Here is a 23,823-nt window from a genome sequence, read left to right on the forward strand (position 1 = left end):
TTTTCAAGTAATTGGTTCACCCAAGTGTGTTCCTCTATTTCTACTTTGTGAGCTTTAAATGTTTGATTGCAAAGCAGAGATGCAGTTTCCTGTGTCAGAAAATAAGAAAAGGTTTCTGCAAACGTCAATTTTGGACATGCTAATGCAGCGAAACGTGTAGTGTTATCTCGTATCCCATTGACGAAAGTCTGAATTTTCGTGTCTTCGATGTATTTCAGAGTGCTATATGAAAACCAAATGTGGTTTACCAAGCGCACAGAAACCATAGCGCGGCGCAGAGTTATGAACGAACGCACTTTGCGTTGAAGCAGACGCACATTTCTTATGAATGAATTTGTTGTCGTTGTAATATAAAATACTTAGAAACTATGCCGCGAGTTTGCTTGAATATTATTGGTCGATGATGCTGCGTCTTCGTTTTTTTGTCACTTGCGCGAATGTTTGATTTTTTGCGAAAGATATATTGAGGGACATACATATGTACATATGTGTGCATATATGCAAATATAATATTTGCACATGCGAATGAAGGAGGCAATTTCAAGAATATTCACATGTGACTATATGAACATTTGAAGCAAGTAAACAACGTGAAATATTTTGCCTAAGTTCAAAATCCTATCAGATATTTTTATATACTCTTTTTTTATTTTTATCATCCTTTTAATCAGGTTTAAAAACACAATCTTGCCAATAATGATATAAAAATCCCACTTCAAAAATCTTATGCTATATGGCGTGCTACTACTTGCCAAATTAGTGCATACGCATTTAACATAACATATTATATAACAAATTGTCCGAAGAAAGTCGAAAAATCGACATCTCCCTTTTACTTATGTAAATAACAATTCAAAAACAAAGTTAAGGGATCAGCATACTTCCGATGTGATGCAGTGACGCCCCCAGACTTAAAAAAAAGCAAAGGTCGCTATTTAGGAATGCACTAAACACTCAATGTTCTAATGACGGATTGCAAACACGATTTTGATTATTTTATTATTATCACTATTTCCACTATTTCTTTGGTACGCTCCAAGTACCATCAGATTCCTTTGACAAACAACTGAACACAATCTTATGCTTAACTTATGCTTATATAGAAAATTAGTATGTAAGAGAACTGACAAAAATAACAAAGTTGTTATTGCATACGGCAAAATGGCCTGACTAAACAACAGTAGAATGGTATGATATGCCAAAGCCAAACGCATCACCTGATAATGGTGATTACTGTTGTTCTTGTGTGCTTCACAATGGTCTGACCCAAACAACGGTAGAAATGCCGAACCTAAGGTGCGTCAGCTGATTATGATGATGCCAGATTGCACCTAGAGAATGGTGCTGCCAAATTGTATAGCATAAATCTCTCAAGTTAATGAAACTTATGATGAATCGTTAACATTCCTCCCCGGCTGAACCTTCTAGGTTCAGAACTTCTTGATTTGGGTCAATAAGACGGCAAATCTTTTGCACTGGACGTTGGCAGTAGTGTTTTACAAAAAGTCCTTCAGTTGTACGTTTGTCACTGTTATATTCAACATTTACTATTCGTACCAATCCGTCACTGCCTGGGTGAACTTCCGTGATGCGTCCAATGCGCCAATGCGTAGGGGGTAGATTCTCGTTTAAAATCAGTACTACATCTCCTTCTTGTAGATTCTGACGTCGACTTTCCCACTTGCGGCGCGCTTGAAGGGTGGATAAATATTCATAGTTCCAACGCTTCCAGAAGTGTTCGAACATTTGTTGTAATTGCTGAGAATATAAAAGACGATTTTTTGGAACATCCACAACAGGTGGTTCTGGTCTCGAATTGAGCGGTCGACCAATGAGAAAGTCGCCAGGTGTGAGAGCGTAACTCCCACTGGGATCATCGTGAAGAGGAACGAGAGGCCTGGAATTCAAACAGGCTTCAATCCTAACTAGTAGAGTACTTAGTTGATTGAAGCGTAAGATTTGGCGACCAATTGTGCGATAGAGATGTTTTTTTGCTGAACGTACAGCTGCCTCCCAAAGACCTCCATGATGGGGTGCGGCTGGAGTGATGAATTTCCATTACGTTCCGGAAGATGCTATATGCTGAGTTGCGTATATATTTCTCCAACTTTGTAGGTCTTGATTCATAACCCGACTAGCACCTACAAATTGCGTTCCATTGTCGCTATAAAGAACCGAACATATGCCGCGTCGGCTTATGAAGCGATCAAACACATCGATAAACGCCTGACTTGACAAATCTTCCGCAAGTTCGATATGTACGGCCTTTGTAGCCATACAAGTGACGACATCTGTTGCTGATGCGTTATCCGGGAGTGTCTACGGCATACGACACACTGATGTAGATATGACTTTACAATCCGACGTGCATGGAGAATCCAAAATCGCATGCGCAAGTATTGCAGCATTTCCTGTATCCCACCATGGAGACAGCATTTGTGAGCATCAGCTACGAGGAGTTTTGCTAGTGGGCAAGTATAAGCAAGAATGATTGGATGTTTTTGCTCATACGGTAATTCCGAGTTTGTCAACCGACCTCCTACGCGGAGTATGCCTTCTTCATCCAAAATCGGATTTAATGGAAGCAATTTACTGGACGAGTCGATGCTGGAATGGGATTTGAGTGCTTTAATTTCAGAATGATACATATTACCTTGACTTTGACGAATATGCGTGATCAGTGCCCACTCCTTCTCTTCAGCAGTAATCAACTCATTTGATCTCTGACTCCTAAGTGCCGGCATAATTCGACGAATTCGCGCAGTTGTATTAAGTAAGGGATTCAAACGGCTAAAACTTGCTACCAAAGGTATTCGATCTGTTCGAAAGGATGTCATCAATAAACCATTCCCAATGCCAAGGCCAAGATGCACCCTAAACGGTCGGCTTTCTCCAATCAAAAATTGGTTTTCTTCAGTCGTGAGACTTGGTAACGGTGATGACGATTCATTAAACGCGTGGATGAGAGGAGGTCCCTTCCACCAGAGTTCATTCCCCTTGATAGCGACCGGTGTAATTCCGCGCCTCGCGCAGTCGGCGGGGTTGTATTCTGATCGAATGTGTCGCCACGCGTTTATATCCGATTTTGATTGTATGAAAGCTATCCTATTCGCTACATACTGTTTCAATGAAGAGGGTTGTCGCCGAATCCAATGGAGAACAATTGTCGAGTCACTCCATAATGTGTAAGCAGCATCCTCAAACTGCAAAGCACGACGTATGTTGTTCATAGTTGTAACCAGTAGTTGAGCTGCAGAAAGCTCTAGACGAGGGATCGTCATTTCCTTCAATGGGGCAACTCTTGTTTTTGCGGCAATCAAGGATGTATGGCATGCTCCGTCAGCACTGGTATTGCCCAAGTAAATAACTGCTGCGTAAGCTTTGGTACTCGCATCGCAAAACCCATGCAGCGTCGATACAGAATTTTCGTTGATTCCCAGCCATCGTGGTATTTTGATATTTTCAAGAACCTGTAGACTGTTCCGGTATTTCATCCAAGTCTCACAAAGATCAGATGGGAGCGGCGTATCCCAACTTAACTTCGCCAACCATAGATTTTGAACAAATATCTTGGCCGTCACGACAACTGGTGCCAGCATCCCCAATGGATCATACAACCTTGCAATATCACTCAAAACAATCCGTTTAGTAGGAATTGTGTCAAAGTTACATACCTTAACCTTGAAAAATAAGGTATCGGCTAAGGTATAGCTAAAATTTATCTCCGATGCAGACGCCTTAGAGCCACTGATTCCTTCCAGGGTCTGGACGCAGTTGGAGTTCCACTTATCTAATTCAAATTTACCTTGTTGAAGAATGGCATCAACGTCGCTTGCCCGGTTGAATAATCATCAAAGCTCGTGAACTTTTGCCCATCTTCGCTTTCCCATACACGATGCGGCAAGCCAGACACTAACTTCAAACTATTCCATTGTGCCCAATAAGCCTTTGCGACTAGGCTTTCTGCAGCTATTTCTTCTCTCGTTGGATGTTTATTCATCTCAAATCCGTGTTGACCACTTTTCAAATCTGGATCCTCTTGCTGACATTTCCGTAGCTTTTCCGGATCCCAGTCTGATGTTATAGTCATTAATCGGACATCTATAATGTCCTCCTTGGCCTCTGCTTTTGAGCAATGTCTGCATTCCAGATTACAGGGAGGGCGGGACATGGCATCAGCATTTCCATGACTACTACCTTTGCGTTTACGTCCAGCTGGATTATTGGGCTGGTTCCAGTTGCATGCAATGTAACCACTTTATCCGCAATTGAAGCATTTAAGAAAACCATCATTTTTCTTATGCGCTTCCGTAGATTTTTCCAGTGCTTTCTGCATGTTGTCAATTTTTTCAAGTAATTGGTTCACCCAAGTGTGTTCCTCTATTTCTACTTTGTGAGCTTTAAATGTTTGATTGCAAAGCAGAGATGCAGTTTCCTGTGTCAGAAAATAAGAAAAGGTTTCTGCAAACGTCAATTTTGGACATGCTAATGCAGCGAAACGTGTAGTGTTATCTCGTATCCCATTGACGAAAGTCTGAATTTTCGTGTCCTCGATGTATTTCAGAGTGCTATATGAAAACCAAATGTGGTTTACCAAGCGCACAGAAACCATAGCGCGGCGCAGAGTTATGAACGAACGCACTTTGCGTTGAAGCAGACGCACATTTCTTATGAATGAATTTGTTGTCGTTGTAATATAAAATACTTAGAAACTATGCCGCGAGTTTGCTTGAATATTATTGGTCGATGATGCTGCGTCTTCGTTTTTGTCACTTGCGCGAATGTTTGATTTTTTGCGAAAGATATATTGAGGGACATACATATGTACATATGTGTGCATATATGCAAATATAATATTTGCACATGCGAATGAAGGAGGCAATTTCAAGAATATTCACATGTAACTATATGAACATTTGAAGCAAGTAAACAACGTGAAATATTTTGCCTAAGTTCAAAATCCTATCAGATATTTTTATATACTCTTTTTTTATTTTTATCACCCTTTTAATCAGGTTTAAAAACACAATCTTGCCAATAATGATATAAAAATCCCACTTCAAAAATCTTATGCTATATGGCGTGCTACTACTTGCCAAATTAGTGCATACGCATTTAACATAACATATTATATAACAAATTGTCCGAAGAAAGTCGAAAAATCGACATCTCCCTTTTACTTATGTAAATAACAATTCAAAAACAAAGTTAAGGGATCAGCATACTTCCGATGTGATGCAGTGACGCGCCCAGACTTAAAAAAAAAGCAAAGGTCGCTGTTTAGGAATGCACTAAACACTCAATGTTCTAATGACGGATTGCAAACACGATTTTGATTATTTTATTATTATCACTATTTCCACTACTTCTTTGGTACGCTCCAAGTACCATCCAATTCCTTTGACAAACAACTGAACACAATCTTATGCTTAACTTATGCTTATATAGAAAATTAGTATGTAAGAGAACTGACAAAAATAACAAAGTTGTTATTGCATACGGCAAAATGGCCTGACTAAACAACAGTAGAATGGTATGATATGCCAAAGCCAAACGCATCACCTGATAATGGTGATTACTGTTGTTCTTGTGTGCTTCACAATGGTCTGACCCAAACAACGGTAGAAATGCCGAACCTAAGGTGCGTCAGCTGATTATGATGATGCCAGATTGCACCTAGAGAATGGTGCTGCCAAATTGTATAGCATAAATCTCTCAAGTTAATGAAACTTATGATGAATCGTTAACATTCCTCCCCGGCTGAACCTTCTAGGTTCAGAACTTCTTGATTTGGGTCAATAAGACGGCAAATCTTTTGCACTGGACGTTGGCAGTAGTGTTTTACAAAAAGTCCTTCAGTTGTACGTTTGTCACTGTTATATTCAACAGTTACTATTCGTACCAATCCGTTACTGCCTGGGTGAACTTCCGTGATGCGTCCAATGCGCCAATGCGTAGGGGGTAGATTCTCGTTTAAAATCAGTACTACATCTCCTTCTTGTAGATTCTGACGTCGACTTTCCCACTTGCGGCGCGCTTGAAGGGTGGATAAATATTCATAGTTCCAACGCTTCCAGAAGTGTTCGAACATTTGTTGTAATTGCTGAGAATATAAAAGACGATTTTTTGGAACATCCACAACAGGTGGTTCTGGTATCGAATTGAGCGGTCGACCAATGAGAAAGTCGCCAGGTGTGAGAGCGTAACTCCCACTGGGATCATCGTGAAGAGGAACGAGAGGCCTGGAATTCAAACAGGCTTCAATCCTAACTAGTAGAGTACTTAGTTGATTGAAGCGTAAGATTTGGCGACCAATTGTGCGATAGAGATGTTTTTTTGCTGAACGTACAGCTGCCTCCCAAAGACCTCCATGATGGGGTGCGGCTGGAGTGATGAATTTCCATTACGTTCCGGAAGATGCTATATGCTGAGTTGCGTATATATTTCTCCAACTTTGTAGGTCTTGATTCATAACCCGACTAGCACCTACAAATTGCGTTCCATTGTCGCTATAAAGAACCGAACATATGCCGCGTCGGCTTATGAAGCGATCAAACACATCGATAAACGCCTGACTTGACAAACCTTCCGCAAGTTCGATATGTACGGCCTTTGTAGCCATACAAGTGACGACATCTGTTGCTGATGCGTTATCCGGGAGTGTCGACGGCATACGACACACTGATGTAGATATGACTTTACAATCCGACGTGCATGGAGAATCCAAAATCGCATGCGCAAGTATTGCAGCATTTCCTGTATCCCACCATGGAGACAGCACTTGTGAGCATCAGCTACGAGGAGTTTTGCTAGTGGGCAAGTATAAGCAAGAATGATTGGATGTTTTTGCTCATACGGTAATTCCGAGTTTGTCAACCGACCTCCTACGCGGAGTATGCCTTCTTCATCCAAAATCGGATTTAATGGAAGCAATTTACTGGACGAGTCGATGCTGGAATGGGATTTGAGTGCTTTAATTTCAGAATGATACATATTACCTTGACTTTGACGAATATGCGTGATCAGTGCCCACTCCTTCTCTTCAGCAGTAATCAACTCATTTGATCTCTGACTCCTAAGTGCCGGCATAATTCGACGAATTCGCGCAGTTGTATTAAGTAAGGGATTCAAACGGCTAAAACTTGCTACCAAAGGTATTCGATCTGTTCGAAAGGATGTCATCAATAAACCATTCCCAATGCCAAGGCCAAGATGCACCCTAAACGGTCGGCTTTCTCCAATCAAAAATTGGTTTTCTTCAGTCGTGAGACTTGGTAACGGTGATGACGATTCATTAAACGCGTGGATGAGAGGAGGTCCCTTCCACCAGAGTTCATTCCCCTTGATAGCGACCGGTGTAATTCCGCGCCTCGCGCAGTCGGCGGGGTTGTATTCTGATCGAATGTGTCGCCACGCGTTTATATCCGATTTTGATTGTATGAAAGCTATCCTATTCGCTACATACTGTTTCAATGAAGAGGGTTGTCGCCGAATCCAATGGAGAACAATTGTCGAGTCACTCCATAATGTGTAAGCAGCATCCTCAAACTGCAAAGCACGACGTATGTTGTTCATAGTTGTAACCAGTAGTTGAGCTGCAGAAAGCTCTAGACGAGGGATCGTCATTTCCTTCAATGGGGCAACTCTTGTTTTTGCGGCAATCAAGGATGTATGGCATGCTCCGTCAGCACTGGTATTGCCCAAGTAAATAACTGCTGCGTAAGCTTTGGTACTCGCATCGCAAAACCCATGCAGCGTCGATACAGAATTTTCGTTGATTCCCAGCCATCGTGGTATTTTGATATTTTCAAGAACCTGTAGACTGTTCCGGTATTTCATCCAAGTCTCACAAAGATCAGATGGGAGAGGCGTATCCCAACTTAACTTCGCCAACCATAGATTTTGAACAAATATCTTGGCCGTCACGACAACTGGTGCCAGTATCCCCAATGGATCATACAACCTTGCAATATCACTCAAAACAATCCGTTTAGTAGGAATTGTGTCAAAGTTACATACCTTAACCTTGAAAAATAAGGTATCGGCTAAGGTATAGCTAAAATTTATCTCCGATGCAGACGCCTTAGAGCCACTGATTCCTTCCAGGGTCTGGACGCAGTTGGAGTTCCACTTATCTAATTCAAATTTACCTTGTTGAAGAATGGCATCAACGTCGCTTGCCCGGTTGAATAATCATCAAAGCTCGTGAACTTTTGCCCATCTTCGCTTTCCCATACACGATGCGGCAAGCCAGACACTAACTTCAAACTATTCCATTGTGCCCAATAAGCCTTTGCGACTAGGCTTTCTGCAGCTATTTCTTCTCTCGTTGGATGTTTATTCATCTCAAATCCGTGTTGACCACTTTTCAAATCTGGATCCTCTTGCTGACATTTCCGTAGCTTTTCCGGATCCCAGTCTGATGTTATAGTCATTAATCGGACATCTATAATGTCTTCCTTGGCCTCTGCTTTTGAGCAATGTCTGCATTCCAGATTACAGGGAGGGCGGGACATGGCATCAGCATTTCCATGACTACTACCTTTGCGTTTACGTCCAGCTGGATTATTGGGCTGGTTCCAGTTGCATGCAATGTAACCACTTTATCCGCAATTGAAGCATTTAAGAAAACCATCATTTTTCTTATGCGCTTCCGTAGATTTTTCCAGTGCTTTCTGCATGTTGTCAATTTTTTCAAGTAATTGGTTCACCCAAGTGTGTTCCTCTATTTCTACTTTGTGAGCTTTAAATGTTTGATTGCAAAGCAGAGATGCAGTTTCCTGTGTCAGAAAATAAGAAAAGGTTTCTGCAAACGTCAATTTTGGACATGCTAATGCAGCGAAACGTGTAGTGTTATCTCGTATCCCATTGACGAAAGTCTGAATTTTCGTGTCCTCGATGTATTTCAGAGTGCTATATGAAAACCAAATGTGGTTTACCAAGCGCACAGAAACCATAGCGCGGCGCAGAGTTATGAACGAACGCACTTTGCGTTGAAGCAGACGCACATTTCTTATGAATGAATTTGTTGTCGTTGTAATATAAAATACTTAGAAACTATGCCGCGAGTTTGCTTGAATATTATTGGTCGATGATGCTGCGTCTTCGTTTTTGTCACTTGCGCGAATGTTTGATTTTTTGCGAAAGATATATTGAGGGACATACATATGTACATATGTGTGCATATATGCAAATATAATATTTGCACATGCGAATGAAGGAGGCAATTTCAAGAATATTCACATGTAACTATATGAACATTTGAGGCAAGTAAACAACGTGAAATATTTTGCCTAAGTTCAAAATCCTATCAGATATTTTTATATACTCTTTTTTTATTTTTATCACCCTTTTAATCAGGTTTAAAAACACAATCTTGCCAATAATGATATAAAAATCCCACTTCAAAAATCTTATGCTATATGGCGTGCTACTACTTGCCAAATTAGTGCATACGCATTTAACATAACATATTATATAACAAATTGTCCGAAGAAAGTCGAAAAATCGACATCTCCCTTTTACTTATGTAAATAACAATTCAAAAACAAAGTTAAGGGATCAGCATACTTCCGATGTGATGCAGTGACGCCCCCAGACTTAAAAAAAAGCAAAGGTCGCTGTTTAGGAATGCACTAAACACTCAATGTTCTAATGACGGATTGCAAACACGATTTTGATTATTTTATTATTATCACTATTTCCACTATTTCTTTGGTACGCTCCAAGTACCATCCAATTCCTTTGACAAACAACTGAACACAATCTTATGCTTAACTTATGCTTATATAGAAAATTAGTATGTAAGAGAACTGACAAAAATAACAAAGTTGTTATTGCATACGGCAAAATGGCCTGACTAAACAACAGTAGAATGGTATGATATGCCAAAGCCAAACGCATCACCTGATAATGGTGATTCCTGTTGTTCTTGTGTGCTTCACAATGGTCTGACCCAAACAACGGTAGAAATGCCGAACCTAAAGTGCGTCAGCTGATTATGATGATGCCAGATTGCACCTAGAGAATGGTGCTGCCAAATTGTATAGCATAAATCTCTCAAGTTAATGGAACTTATGATGAATCGTTAACATTCCTCCCCGGCTGAACCTTCTAGGTTCAGAACTTCTTGATTTGGGTCAATAAGACGGCAAATCTTTTGCACTGGACGTTGGCAGTAGTGTTTTACAAAAAGTCCTTCAGTTGTACGTTTGTCACTGTTATATTCAACAGTTACTATTCGTACCAATCCGTCACTGCCTGGGTGAACTTCCGTGATGCGTCCAATGCGCCAATGCGTAGGGGGTAGATTCTCGTTTAAAATCAGTACTACATCTCCTTCTTGTAGATTCTGACGTCGACTTTCCCACTTGCGGCGCGCTTGAAGGGTGGATAAATATTCATAGTTCCAACGCTTCCAGAAGTGTTCGAACATTTGTTGTAATTGCTAAGAATATAAAAGACGATTTTTTGGAACATCCACAACAGGTGGTTCTGGTCTCGAATTGAGCGGTCGACCAATGAGAAAGTCGCCAGGTGTGAGAGCGTAACTCCCACTGGGATCATCGTGAAGAGGAACGAGAGGCCTGGAATTCAAACAGGCTTCAATCCTAACTAGTAGAGTACTTAGTTGATTGAAGCGTAAGATTTGGCGACCAATTGTGTGATAGAGATGTTTTTTTGGGATGGGGTGCGGCTGGAGTGATGAATTTCCATTACGTTCCGGAAGATGCTATATGCTGAGTTGCGTATATATTTCTCCAACTTTGTAGGTCTTGATTCATAACCCGACTAGCACCTACAAATTGCGTTCCATTGTCGCTATAAAGAACCGAACATATGCCGCGTCGGCTTATGAAGCGATCAAACACATCGATAAACGCCTGACTTGACAAATCTTCCGCAAGTTCGATATGTACGGCCTTTGTAGCCATACAAGTGACGACATCTGTTGCTGATGCGTTATCCGGGAGTGTCGACGGCATACGACACACTGATGTAGATATGACTTTACAATCCGACGTGCATGGAGAATCCAAAATCGCATGCGCAAGTATTGCAGCATTTCCTGTATCCCACCATGGAGACAGCACTTGTGAGCATCAGCTACGAGGAGTTTTGCTAGTGGGCAAGTATAAGCAAGAATGATTGGATGTTTTTGCTCATACGGTAATTCCGAGTTTGTCAACCGACCTCCTACGCGGAGTATGCCTTCTTCATCCAAAATCGGATTTAATGGAAGCAATTTACTGGACGAGTCGATGCTGGAATGGGATTTGAGTGCTTTAATTTCAGAATGATACATATTACCTTGACTTTGACGAATATGCGTGATCAGTGCCCACTCCTTCTCTTCAGCAGTAATCAACTCATTTGATCTCTGACTCCTAAGTGCCGGCATAATTCGACGAATTCGCGCAGTTGTATTAAGTAAGGGATTCAAACGGCTAAAACTTGCTACCAAAGGTATTCGATCTGTTCGAAAGGATGTCATCAATAAACCATTCCCAATGCCAAGGCCAAGATGCACCCTAAACGGTCGGCTTTCTCCAATCAAAAATTGGTTTTCTTCAGTCGTGAGACTTGGTAACGGTGATGACGATTCATTAAACGCGTGGATGAGAGGAGGTCCCTTCCACCAGAGTTCATTCCCCTTGATAGCGACCGGTGTAATTCCGCGCCTCGCGCAGTCGGCGGGGTTGTATTCTGATCGAATGTGTCGCCACGCGTTTATATCCGATTTTGATTGTATGAAAGCTATCCTATTCGCTACATACTGTTTCAATGAAGAGGGTTGTCGCCGAATCCAATGGAGAACAATTGTCGAGTCACTCCATAATGTGTAAGCAGCATCCTCAAACTGCAAAGCACGACGTATGTTGTTCATAGTTGTAACCAGTAGTTGAGCTGCAGAAAGCTCTAATCGAGGGATCGTCATTTCCTTCAATGGGGCAACTCTTGTTTTTGCGGCAATCAAGGATGTATGGCATGCTCCGTCAGCACTGGTATTGCCCAAGTAAATAACTGCTGCGTAAGCTTTGGTACTCGCATCGCAAAACCCATGCAGCGTCGATACAGAATTTTCGTTGATTCCCAGCCATCGTGGTATTTTGATATTTTCAAGAACCTGTAGACTGTTCCGGTATTTCATCCAAGTCTCACAAAGATCAGATGGGAGAGGCGTATCCCAACTTAACTTCGCCAACCATAGATTTTGAACAAATATCTTGGCCGTCACGACAACTGGTGCCAGCATCCCCAATGGATCATACAACCTTGCAATATCACTCAAAACAATCCGTTTAGTAGGAATTGTGTCAAAGTTACATACTTAACCTTGAAAAATAAGGTATCAGTAATAGGATTCCAGTGTAGGCCCAATACCGTTGTGCTGGAATCGCTAAAATTTATCTCCGATGCAGACGCCTTAGAGCCACTGATTCCTTCCAGGGTCTGGACGCAGTTGGAGTTCCACTTATCTAATTCAAATTTACCTTGTTGAAGAATGGCATCAACGTCGCTTGCCCGGTTGATGGCCTGTTCTGTCGTGTGAACACTTTCCAAATAATCATCGACATAAAAGCTATGAAGGATGCTGTCCCGTGCTGCAGCTGCCCGGTTGACGTCAGCGATCACTTCCCAATTATCATAGGCACACTGCCTCAATGTTCTAATAGCATTAAAAGGACTGCTTGCCATACCGTACGTCACTGTAGACAGTTGATAGGTACGCAAGAGTTCATTATGGCACTCCCTCCAAAGTATCTGTTGCCATTTTCGATGCCTTGAATCAACCATTACTTGTCGGAACATCTTTCTGATATCAGCTGTGAGAGCAACTGAATACCGCCGAAATCGATGAAGTATGTCAACCAGGTTTTCCTGTAGCTGGGGTCCACTTAGTTGCGTATCGTTAAGAGATACGCCGTTGGTTGTTTTACACGATGCGTTAAACACTACTCTGAATTTAGTCGTAACAGCATGGTGAGGGATGTAATAACAGCTTCCCATGCCATCTGGAGAACCATCTATCGCCTCCATGTGTCCCAACTTGATGTATTCCCTCATGAATTCCACGTATTTCTCCCTCAGTGCGTAGTCGTTTGCCAATATCCGCTCTAGTTTCAAAAATTGTCGAAGTGCCGCCGGATGTGAGTTTCCAAGGGCAGGTGCATCAGATCGAAACGGGATCTGTACAATATACTGACCATTTGGAAGTCGTGTAACCGTTCTGGCAAAAATCTCTTCACATTCGTCCACCTCTGCCTTGGTGTTATCAGAAGGTTCTTCGATTTCCCAAAATTTTCGTAGAAGTTTATCGGTGGTAGAATCATCTTGAACGTCCACAAGAGAGGAAAGTAAGACTGGTTTCGACTCGTTCGGTGCTACTGGACCAAGCCCTACCCATCCGAGACGAGTTTGTAATGCGCATGGTTCGTTATGAGAACCGACAACAACATCGTTTAATACTAGGGCAGGCCAAATATCTGCGCCAATAAGTAGTTCTACTTGACCTGGTATACCGAACGCCGGATCTGCCAAATGAAGACCATTTAAATGATGACTGGTCCTGATGTCTATAGTAGTGGCAGGAGTCATAGACGTGATTGAATCAATGATGTACGCATTAAAACTGATCTTGAACTTCTCATCCGCACGGGACCAATCCAATCAGCAAGAAGCACGTTTGCCGTTGCTAAGAGTATAGTGCGGTCACCCTGCAAGAGGAATGACTGGACGTCGCTCCTTTGTCATTGTTGTCGGGGAAGTACCTTGGGTGCCACCAATGACGCTGAAGCCGCCGGTACAGGAGTATATCTGGTAGAAGTGCCTTCAACGCTTCTCTGCTGGGGCCTGCTACATAGGAGAGTAGTGTTTCTGCTGGCAGTTGAGACACAACCCAGATGGTCACGATTACGATGACCGGCCTTGAGGCAATTGAAACATAATGATGCCTGTTTCACCAGATTCCAGCGTTCATCCAGTTGAAGATTACGAAACTTTTGGCATTTCGTAATGCGATGAAATTCATTACAAGATGGACAATTAGTTGCCCTGTCAGGTGCTGCTAACGGATTAGTAATTTTTCCAGAATTTATAGCCAGATGCGTCTTCACGACACGACTTGATGTGCGACCGCTTGAAAACTGTGGAGTAATGGGCGAAGATGTCGGCAGGTTAGCTGCACGCCGTTCCACGAACATTATAACGTCTTCCATCTTCGGGATGTCATTGGATTTTAGGCTCATTCCCCACTCGGTTCGGGTAACAACCGGTAGTTTGGGTAATAGCAGTGGTACGGCTATAGCATCCCATTGTTTTACTGGCACATTCATCATTTCGAGCGCTCTAAAGGAATTACGAACAGTATCTACCAAATTTAGTAGCGTAGCTCGAGATTCTGGTGGATGGGTCGGCAAGTCTAGTAGATACTGAACATGGTGCTCCGAAAGAGTACGGGGGTTGTCATAACGTTGTTTCAATTCAGCCCAGACTTCTTCATACCCACCTGTGTACAAGCCACCTACTAATGGAACATTTTCTGCCTTCACATACTGTCGCAGTTTTCCCAGTTTATAGGTGGGTTGTAAGTCACTTCTGTTGTGAACTAGTGTCTCAAACATATCCTTGAACGCTAACCAGTTTGACGGCTGTCCGTCAAAGCTTGGAATAGAAACGGGATCCAACCGCATGTCTGGAGCCTGACTGTACTCCTGGTTGGGGATCTCGCCTGATGTTGACATTTTACGTTTTAATTTGATGCAAATGTTGTTGAAAATCTCCTCCGTTGAAGCGAGCAAATCGTCATGCTCTGCCATCTCGCCTCCATGTGCGCTGGAAACGAGTGCAAAATGGTTGTCCATAAAACGGGAGAAATGCTGTCGGGCACTACCCAAGAGCTGTTCACTTTCGACACAGTCTGGATGGTAGTTTTCCGCTTGAGCTTGCGTCCAGATGTGCAAAATAGAGGTGCGCGCTGATGTACGCAAGTTTAATGCCGACATATTACTCCAAAATTCACTTAACACTGTGATTGATATATATCTACCTCACAGGGGGCACCAAAAATGTTTAGGAATGCACTAAACACTCAATTTTCTAATGGCGGATTGCATTACAATAAAACACGATTTTGATTATTTTATTATTATCACTATTTCCACTATTTCTTTGGTACGCTCCAAGTACCATCCAACTCCTTTGACAAACAACTGAACACAATCTTATGCTTAACTTATGCTTATATAGAAAATTAGTATGTAAGAGAACTGACAAAAATAGCAAAGTTGTTATTGCATACGGCAAAATGGCCTGACTAAACAACAGTAGAATGGTATGATATACCAAAGCCAAACGCATCACCTGATAATGGTGATTCCTGTTGTTCTTGTGTGCTTCACAATGGTCTGACCCAAACAACGGTAGAAATGCCGAACCTAAAGTGCGTCAGCTGATAATGATGATGCCAGATTGCACCTAGAGAATGGTGCTGCCAAATTGTATAGCATAAATCTCTCAAGTTAATGGAACTTATGATGAATCGTTAACAACCAACATGTAAGATATTTTAAGATAATTAACTGAACCTATTATATTGTATATACTTTAGTTTAATGCCGAAAATATATGCAATTATATTGTTCTACATATAATAATTTTGAATAAAAAGATACCCAATTTATTGGGGAGCACGAAATTTATTTTCACTAGCTTTAAATAGGATTATAAAGGAAACACTCCAATCATTACTTTTATAATTGAACTCCGTTCAAATTTATTTATTTAACAAATTATTAATTATTAAACATTAGTTCCAGTTTAATTTAAAAAAAGGTAGTTGTGCTGGACTGGAAGCAAACCAGCGAAGCGAAAATTTTGTCCGAAAAAAGATGGATTGAGTTGTCGAAGCGCGCTGTCCCGCTGAGAAGTCTAGTTAGCGCGTCGGATCGCTATTTAATCGAATGTGTATAAGCGAATGTTGATGTGGCGCTCAGGCCCGTAGACGATAAGCGTATAAAGTGTGATCCCGTCCTTTTTGTTAGGTGTACAGGTGCCGTGTTATGGTACGCTGTGTTGTCCTCTGTGGTGTGATTTCATCGGGTGTTGTTCTCAAGTGCGGTATGTTGCATTAGGGTGCGCCAGTTGTTGCCGGAGGGAGTGGTGGTATTGAGGCTTAGCTTATTTAAACATCCTGGGCCCCCTAGGCGAATATTTTGCCTAGTATTACACATATTAGCGGTATATGTTGATAGTATTTCGGCTTGCTGGTAGAGTAGCCGAGGGCGCAGAATGTTAAGTGTAAGAAGCGATTTTGGTTTTAGTCGATATGGATTTTGATCTACCATAGGTATTGATGCGCGATGTAAGCAACTTTATTTTGCGTGTTTATTGATTTACTATTTTGATTACTGGTTATTATAGTAAAGGTATATGCGTTTTTGTGTTTATTTTTTTAATTGGAGGTTATTTTAAATTTATTTATTATGGCTTAGTAAGGATAGCGACTCCACGCCTGGCTCAGATATGGTCAGAGTGGGTGCTCCTTTGAAAACATACCCTGGGATTAGAGCTGCGAAATCGTATCTTGGGAGATTACAATATTTGGCCGAATTGAGAACAGCTTCATTTCGAGTTAGTAAACATACTCCATACCCTATAACATTTGTTATATGAAGGTACAACTGCGCGAATTCGTCGAATTATGCCGGCACTTAGGAGTCAGAGATCAAATGAGTTGATTACTGCTGAAGAGAAGGAGTGGGCACTGATCACGCATATTCGTCAAAGTCAAGGTAATATGTATCATTCTGAAATTAAAGCACTCAAATCCCATTCCAGCATCGACTCGTCCAGTAAATTGCTTCCATTAAATCCGATTTTGGATGAAGAAGGCATACTCCGCGTAGGAGGTCGGTTGACAAACTCGGAATTACCGTATGAGCAAAAACATCCAATCATTCTTGCTTATACTTGCCCACTAGCAAGTATGGTTGCCCCACCGTTTACCCATACCGGGTTGGACTATTGCGGTCCATTCAACGTTCGTCATGGAGGAAAGCGATCCACTACCATGACTAAAACATACGGCGCAATTTTCATTTGTATGGCTACAAAGGCCGTACATATCGAACTTGCGGAAGATTTGTCAAGTCAGGCGTTTATCGATGTGTTTGATCGCTTCATAAGCCGACGCGGCATATGTTCGGTTCTTTATAGCGACAATGGAACGCAATTTGTAGGTGCTAGTCGGGTTATGAATCAAGACCTACAAAGTTGGAGAAATATATACGCAACTCAGCATATAGCATCTTCCGGAACGTAATGGAAATTCATCACTCCAGCCGCACCCCATCATGGAGGTCTTTGGGAGGCAGCTGTACGTTCAGCAAAAAAACATCTCTATCGCACAATTGGTCGCCAAATCTTACGCTTCAATCAACTAAGTACTCTACTAGTTAGGATTGAAGCCTGTTTGAATTCCAGGCCTCTCGTTCCTCTTCACGATGATCCCAGTGGGAGTTACGCTCTCACACCTGGCGACTTTCTCATTGGTCGACCGCCCAATTCGAGACCAGAACCACCTGTTGTGGATGTTCCAAAAAATCGTCTTTTATATTCTCAGCAATTACAACAAATGTTCGAACACTTCTGGAAGCGTTGGAACTATGAATATTTATCCACCCTTCAAGCGCGACGCAAGTGGGAAAGTCGACGTCAGAATCTACCAGAAGGAGATGTAGTACTGATTTTAAACGAGAATCTACCCCCTACGCATTGGCGCATTGGACGCATCACGGAAGTTCACCCAGGCAGTGACGGATTGGTACGAATAGTATCTGTTGAATATAACAGTGACAAACGTACAACTGAAGGACTTTTTGTAAAACACTACTGCCAACGTCCAGTGCAAAAGATTTGCCGTCTTATTGACCCAAATCAAGAAGTTCTGAACCTAGAAGGTTCAGCCGGGGAGGAATGTTAACAATTCATCATAAGTTCCATTAACTTGAGAGATTTATGCTATACAATTTGGCAGCACCATTCTCTAGGTGCAATCTGGCATCATCATTATCAGCTGACGCACTTTAGGTTCGGCATTTCTACCGTTGTTTGGGTCAGACCATTGTGAAGCACACAAGAACAACAGGAATCACCATTATCAGGTGATGCGTTTGGCTTTGGCATATCATACCATTCTACTGTTGTTTAGTCAGGCCATTTTGCCGTATGCAATAACAACTTTGCTATTTTTGTCAGTTCTCTTACATACTAATTTTCTATATAAGCATAAGTTAAGCATAAGATTGTGTTCAGTTGTTTGTCAAAGGAGTTGGATGGTACTTGGAGCGTACCAAAGAAATAGTGGAAATAGTGATAATAATAAAATAATCAAAATCGTGTTTTATTGTAATGCAATCCGCCATTAGAAAATTGAGTGTTTAGTGCATTCCTAAACATTTTTGGTGCCCCCTGTGAGGTAGATATATATCAATCACAGTGTTAAGTGAATTTTGGAGTAATATGTCGGCATTAAACTTGCGTACATCAGCGCGCACCTCTATTTTGCACATCTGGACGCAAGCTCAAGCGGAAAACTACCATCCAGACTGTGTCGAAAGTGAACAGCTCTTGGGTAGTGCCCGACAGCATTTCTCCCGTTTTATGGACAACCATTTTGCACTCGTTTCCAGCGCACATGGAGGCGAGATGGCAGAGCATGACGATTTGCTCGCTTCAACGGAGGAGATTTTCAACAACATTTGCATCAAATTAAAACGTAAAATGTCAACATCAGGCGAGATCCCCAACCAGGAGTACAGTCAGGCTCCAGACATGCGGTTGGATCCCGTTTCTATTCCAAGCTTTGACGGACAGCCGTCAAACTGGTTAGCGTTCAAGGATATGTTTGAGACACTAGTTCACAACAGAAGTGACTTACAACCCACCTATAAACTGGGAAAACTGCGACAGTATGTGAAGGCAGAAAATGTTCCATTAGTAGGTGGCTTGTACACAGGTGGGTATGAAGAAGTCTGGGCTGAATTGAAACAACGTTATGACAACCCCCGTACTCTTTCGGAGCACCATGTTCAGTATCTACTAGACTTGCCGACCCATCCACCAGAATCTCGAGCTACGCTACTAAATTTGGTAGATACTGTTCGTAATTCCTTTAGAGCGCTCGAAATGATGAATGTGCCAGTAAAACAATGGGATGCTATAGCCGTACCACTGCTATTACCCAAACTACCGGTTGTTACCCGAACCGAGTGGGGAATGAGCCTAAAATCCAATGACATCCCGAAGATGGAAGACGTTATAATGTTCGTGGAACGGCGTGCAGCTAACCTGCCGACATCTTCGCCCATTACTCCACAGTTTTCAAGCGGTCGCACATCAAGTCGTGTCGTGAAGACGCATCTGGCTATAAATTCTGGAAAAATTACTAATCCGTTAGCAGCACCTGACAGGGCAACTAATTGTCCATCTTGTAATGAATTTCATCGCATTACGAAATGCCAAAAGTTTCGTAATCTTCAACTGGATGAACGCTGGAATCTGGTGAAACAGGCATCATTATGTTTCAATTGCCTCAAGGCCGGTCATCGTAATCGTGACCATCTGGGTTGTGTCTCAACTGCCAGCAGAAACACTACTCTCCTATGTAGCAGGCCCCAGCAGAGAAGCGTTGAAGGCACTTCTACCAGATATACTCCTGTACCGGCGGCTTCAGCGTCATTGGTGGCGCCCAAGGTACTTCCCCGACAACAATGACAAAGGAGCGACGTCCAGTCATTCCTCTTGCAGGGTGACCGCACTATACTCTTAGCAACGGCAAACGTGCTTCTTGCTGATTGGAAAGGTCATTTAAGGGAATGTCGCGCACTTTGTGATATTGGTTCTCAGGTGAGCTTCATTTGCGAATCATTAGTAACTGTTTTGAATCTTCCTAGAAGCCCGTACGAGTGTCAAGTCGAAGGTATTGATCAAAGTCTTTCAACCCGTACAAAAGGCATTGTGCGAGTTAGTATGCGGTCCCGTGCGGATGAGAAGTTCAAGATCAGTTTTAATGCGTACATCATTGATTCAATCACGTCTATGACTCCTGCCACTACTAAAGACATCAGGACCAGTCATCATTTAAGTGGTCTTCATTTGGCAGATCCGGCGTTCGGTATACCAGGTCAAGTAGAACTACTTATTGGCGCAGATATTTGGCCTGCCCTAGTATTAAACGATGTTGTTGTCGGTTCTCATAACGAACCATGCGCATTACAAACTCGTCTCGGATGGGTAGGGCTTGGTCCAGTAGCACCGAACGAGTCGAAACCAGTCTTACTTTCCTCTCTTGTGGACGTTCAAGATGATTCTACCACCGATAAACTTCTACGAAAATTTTGGGAAATCGAAGAACCTTCTGATAACACCAAGGCAGAGGTGGACGAATGTGAAGAGATTTTTGCCAGAACGGTTACACGACTTCCAAATGGCCAGTATATTGTACAGATCCCGTTTCGATCTGATGCACCTGCCCTTGGAAACTCACATCCGGCGGCACTTCGACAATTTTTGAAACTAGAGCGGATATTGGCAAACGACTACGCACTGAGGGAGAAATACGTGGAATTCATGAGGGAATACATCAAGTTGGGACACATGGAGGCGATAGATGGTTCTCCAGATGGCATGGGAAGCTGTTATTACATCCCTCACCATGCTGTTACGACTAAATTCAGAGTAGTGTTTAACGCATCGTGTAAAACAACCAACGGCGTATCTCTTAACGATACGCAACTAAGTGGACCCCAGCTACAGGAAAACCTGGTTGACATACTTCATCGATTTCGGCGGTATTCAGTTGCTCTCACAGCTGATATCAGAAAGATGTTCCGACAAGTAATGGTTGATTCAAGGCATCGAAAATGGCAACAGATACTTTGGAGGGAGTGCCATAATGAACTCTTGCGTACCTATCAACTGTCTACAGTGACGTACGGTATGGCAAGCAGTCCTTTTAATGCTATTAGAACATTGAGGCAGTGTGCCTATGATAATTGGGAAGTGATCGCTGACGTCAGCCGGGCAGCTGCAGCACGGGACAGCATCCTTCATAGCTTTTATGTCGATGATTATTTGGAAAGTGTTCACACGACAGAACAGGCCATCAACCGGGCAAGCGACGTTGATGCCATTCTTCAACAAGGTAAATTTGAATTAGATAAGTGGAACTCCAACTGCGTCCAGACCCTGGAAAGAATCAGTGGCTCTAAGGCGTCTGCATCGGAGATAAATTTTAGCGATTCCAGCACAACGGTATTGGGCCTACACTGGAATCCTATTACTGATACCTTATTTTTCAAGGTTAAGGTATGTAACTTTGACACAATTCCTACTAAACGGATTGTTTTGAGTGATATTGCAAGGTTGTATGATCCATTGGGGATGCTGGCACCAGTTGTCGTGACGGCCAAGATATTTGTTCAAAATCTATGGTTGGCGAAGTTAAGTTGGGATACGCCTCTCCCATCTGATCTTTGTGAGACTTGGATGAAATACCGGAACAGTCTACAGGTTCTTGAAAATATCAAAATACCACGATGGCTGGGAATCAACGAAAATTCTGTATCGACGCTGCATGGGTTTTGCGATGCGAGTACCAAAGCTTACGCAGCAGTTATTTACTTGGGCAATACCAGTGCTGACGGAGCATGCCATACATCCTTGATTGCCGCAAAAACAAGAGTTGCCCCATTGAAGGAAATGACGATCCCTCGTCTAGAGCTTTCTGCAGCTCAACTACTGGTTACAACTATGAACAACATACGTCGTGCTTTGCAGTTTGAGGATGCTGCTTACACATTATGGAGTGACTCGACAATTGTTCTCCATTGGATTCGGCGACAACCCTCTTCATTGAAACAGTATGTAGCGAATAGGATAGCTTTCATACAATCAAAATCGGATATAAACGCGTGGCGACACATTCGATCAGAATACAACCCCGCCGACTGCGCGAGGCGCGGAATTACACCGGTCGCTATCAAGGGGAATGAACTCTGGTGGAAGGGACCTCCTCTCATCCACGCGTTTAATGAATCGTCATCACCGTTACCAAGTCTCACGACTGAAGAAAACCAATTTTTGATTGGAGAAAGCCGACCGTTTAGGGTGCATCTTGGCCTTGGCATTGGGAATGGTTTATTGATGACATCCTTTCGAACAGATCGAATACCTTTGGTAGCAAGTTTTAGCCGTTTGAATCCCTTACTTAATACAACTGCGCGAATTCGTCGAATTATGCCGGCACTTAGGAGTCAGAGATCAAATGAGTTGATTACTGCTGAAGAGAAGGAGTGGGCACTGATCACGCATATTCGTCAAAGTCAAGGTAATATGTATCATTCTGAAATTAAAGCACTCAAATCCCATTCCAGCATCGACTCGTCCAGTAAATTGCTTCCATTAAATCCGATTTTGGATGAAGAAGGCATACTCCGCGTAGGAGGTCGGTTGACAAACTCGGAATTACCGTATGAGCAAAAACATCCAATCATTCTTGCTTATACTTGCCCACTAGCAAGTATGGTTGCCCCACCGTTTACCCATACCGGGTTGGACTATTGCGGTCCATTCAACGTTCGTCATGGAGGAAAGCGATCCACTACCATGACTAAAACATACGGCGCAATTTTCATTTGTATGGCTACAAAGGCCGTACATATCGAACTTGCGGAAGATTTGTCAAGTCAGGCGTTTATCGATGTGTTTGATCGCTTCATAAGCCGACGCGGCATATGTTCGGTTCTTTATAGCGACAATGGAACGCAATTTGTAGGTGCTAGTCGGGTTATGAATCAAGACCTACAAAGTTGGAGAAATATATACGCAACTCAGCATATAGCATCTTCCGGAACGTAATGGAAATTCATCACTCCAGCCGCACCCCATCATGGAGGTCTTTGGGAGGCAGCTGTACGTTCAGCAAAAAAACATCTCTATCGCACAATTGGTCGCCAAATCTTACGCTTCAATCAACTAAGTACTCTACTAGTTAGGATTGAAGCCTGTTTGAATTCCAGGCCTCTCGTTCCTCTTCACGATGATCCCAGTGGGAGTTACGCTCTCACACCTGGCGACTTTCTCATTGGTCGACCGCCCAATTCGAGACCAGAACCACCTGTTGTGGATGTTCCAAAAAATCGTCTTTTATATTCTCAGCAATTACAACAAATGTTCGAACACTTCTGGAAGCGTTGGAACTATGAATATTTATCCACCCTTCAAGCGCGACGCAAGTGGGAAAGTCGACGTCAGAATCTACCAGAAGGAGATGTAGTACTGATTTTAAACGAGAATCTACCCCCTACGCATTGGCGCATTGGACGCATCACGGAAGTTCACCCAGGCAGTGACGGATTGGTACGAATAGTATCTGTTGAATATAACAGTGACAAACGTACAACTGAAGGACTTTTTGTAAAACACTACTGCCAACGTCCAGTGCAAAAGATTTGCCGTCTTATTGACCCAAATCAAGAAGTTCTGAACCTAGAAGGTTCAGCCGGGGAGGAATGTTAACAATTCATCATAAGTTCCATTAACTTGAGAGATTTATGCTATACAATTTGGCAGCACCATTCTCTAGGTGCAATCTGGCATCATCATTATCAGCTGACGCACTTTAGGTTCGGCATTTCTACCGTTGTTTGGGTCAGACCATTGTGAAGCACACAAGAACAACAGGAATCACCATTATCAGGTGATGCGTTTGGCTTTGGCATATCATACCATTCTACTGTTGTTTAGTCAGGCCATTTTGCC

General features: G+C 42.5%; 2 protein-coding genes across 2 annotated transcripts; one reads left to right on the top strand and one right to left on the bottom strand.

The window, feature by feature from the left end:
- Positions 1-1,398: 1,398 nt before the first annotated feature.
- LOC138855737 (uncharacterized) lies at positions 1,399-15,005 on the bottom strand. The gene is made up of 6 exons (XM_070105583.1): positions 13,773-15,005; positions 10,247-10,447; positions 8,151-8,573; positions 5,903-6,103; positions 3,806-4,228; positions 1,399-1,758 (listed from the first exon to the last, which is right to left on the bottom strand). The coding sequence occupies exons 1-6, from the start codon at positions 15,003-15,005 to the stop codon at positions 1,399-1,401; spliced, it is 2,841 nt and encodes a 946-aa protein (XP_069961684.1).
- Positions 15,006-18,522: 3,517 nt separating this feature from the next.
- On the top strand, positions 18,523-23,580 carry LOC138855746 (uncharacterized). The gene is made up of 3 exons (XM_070105608.1): positions 18,523-19,755; positions 19,810-21,369; positions 23,221-23,580. Exons 1-3 carry the CDS (start codon positions 18,523-18,525, stop codon positions 23,578-23,580), a joined length of 3,153 nt encoding a protein of 1,050 aa, XP_069961709.1.
- The last annotated feature ends 243 nt before the right edge of the window (positions 23,581-23,823 follow it).

The sequence above is a fragment of the Bactrocera oleae genome, chromosome 2, assembly GCF_042242935.1.
Source record: "Bactrocera oleae isolate idBacOlea1 chromosome 2, idBacOlea1, whole genome shotgun sequence".
NCBI lineage: Eukaryota > Metazoa > Arthropoda > Insecta > Diptera > Tephritidae > Bactrocera > Bactrocera oleae.

Bases quoted from the DNA above. Each gene is read 5' to 3' on its own strand.
- LOC138855737 (XM_070105583.1), bottom strand. From the start codon at position 15,005: ATGTCGGCATTAAACTTGCGTACATCAGCGCGCACCTCTATTTTGCAC. The intron at 4,229-5,902 runs GTACGAATAGTA...AACTGGAACCAG, and splicing joins ACCCAGGCAGTAACGGATTG to CCCAATAATCCAGCTGGACG. The intron at 1,759-3,805 runs GTAAATTTGAAT...TTATATTCTCAG, and splicing joins TGATGCCATTCTTCAACAAG to CAATTACAACAAATGTTCGA.
- LOC138855746 (XM_070105608.1), top strand. From the start codon at position 18,523: ATGTCGGCATTAAACTTGCGTACATCAGCGCGCACCTCTATTTTGCAC. The intron at 19,756-19,809 runs GTACTTCCCCGA...TTCCTCTTGCAG, and splicing joins CGTCATTGGTGGCGCCCAAG to GGTGACCGCACTATACTCTT. The intron at 21,370-23,220 runs GTATGTAACTTT...TTATATTCTCAG, and splicing joins CCTTATTTTTCAAGGTTAAG to CAATTACAACAAATGTTCGA.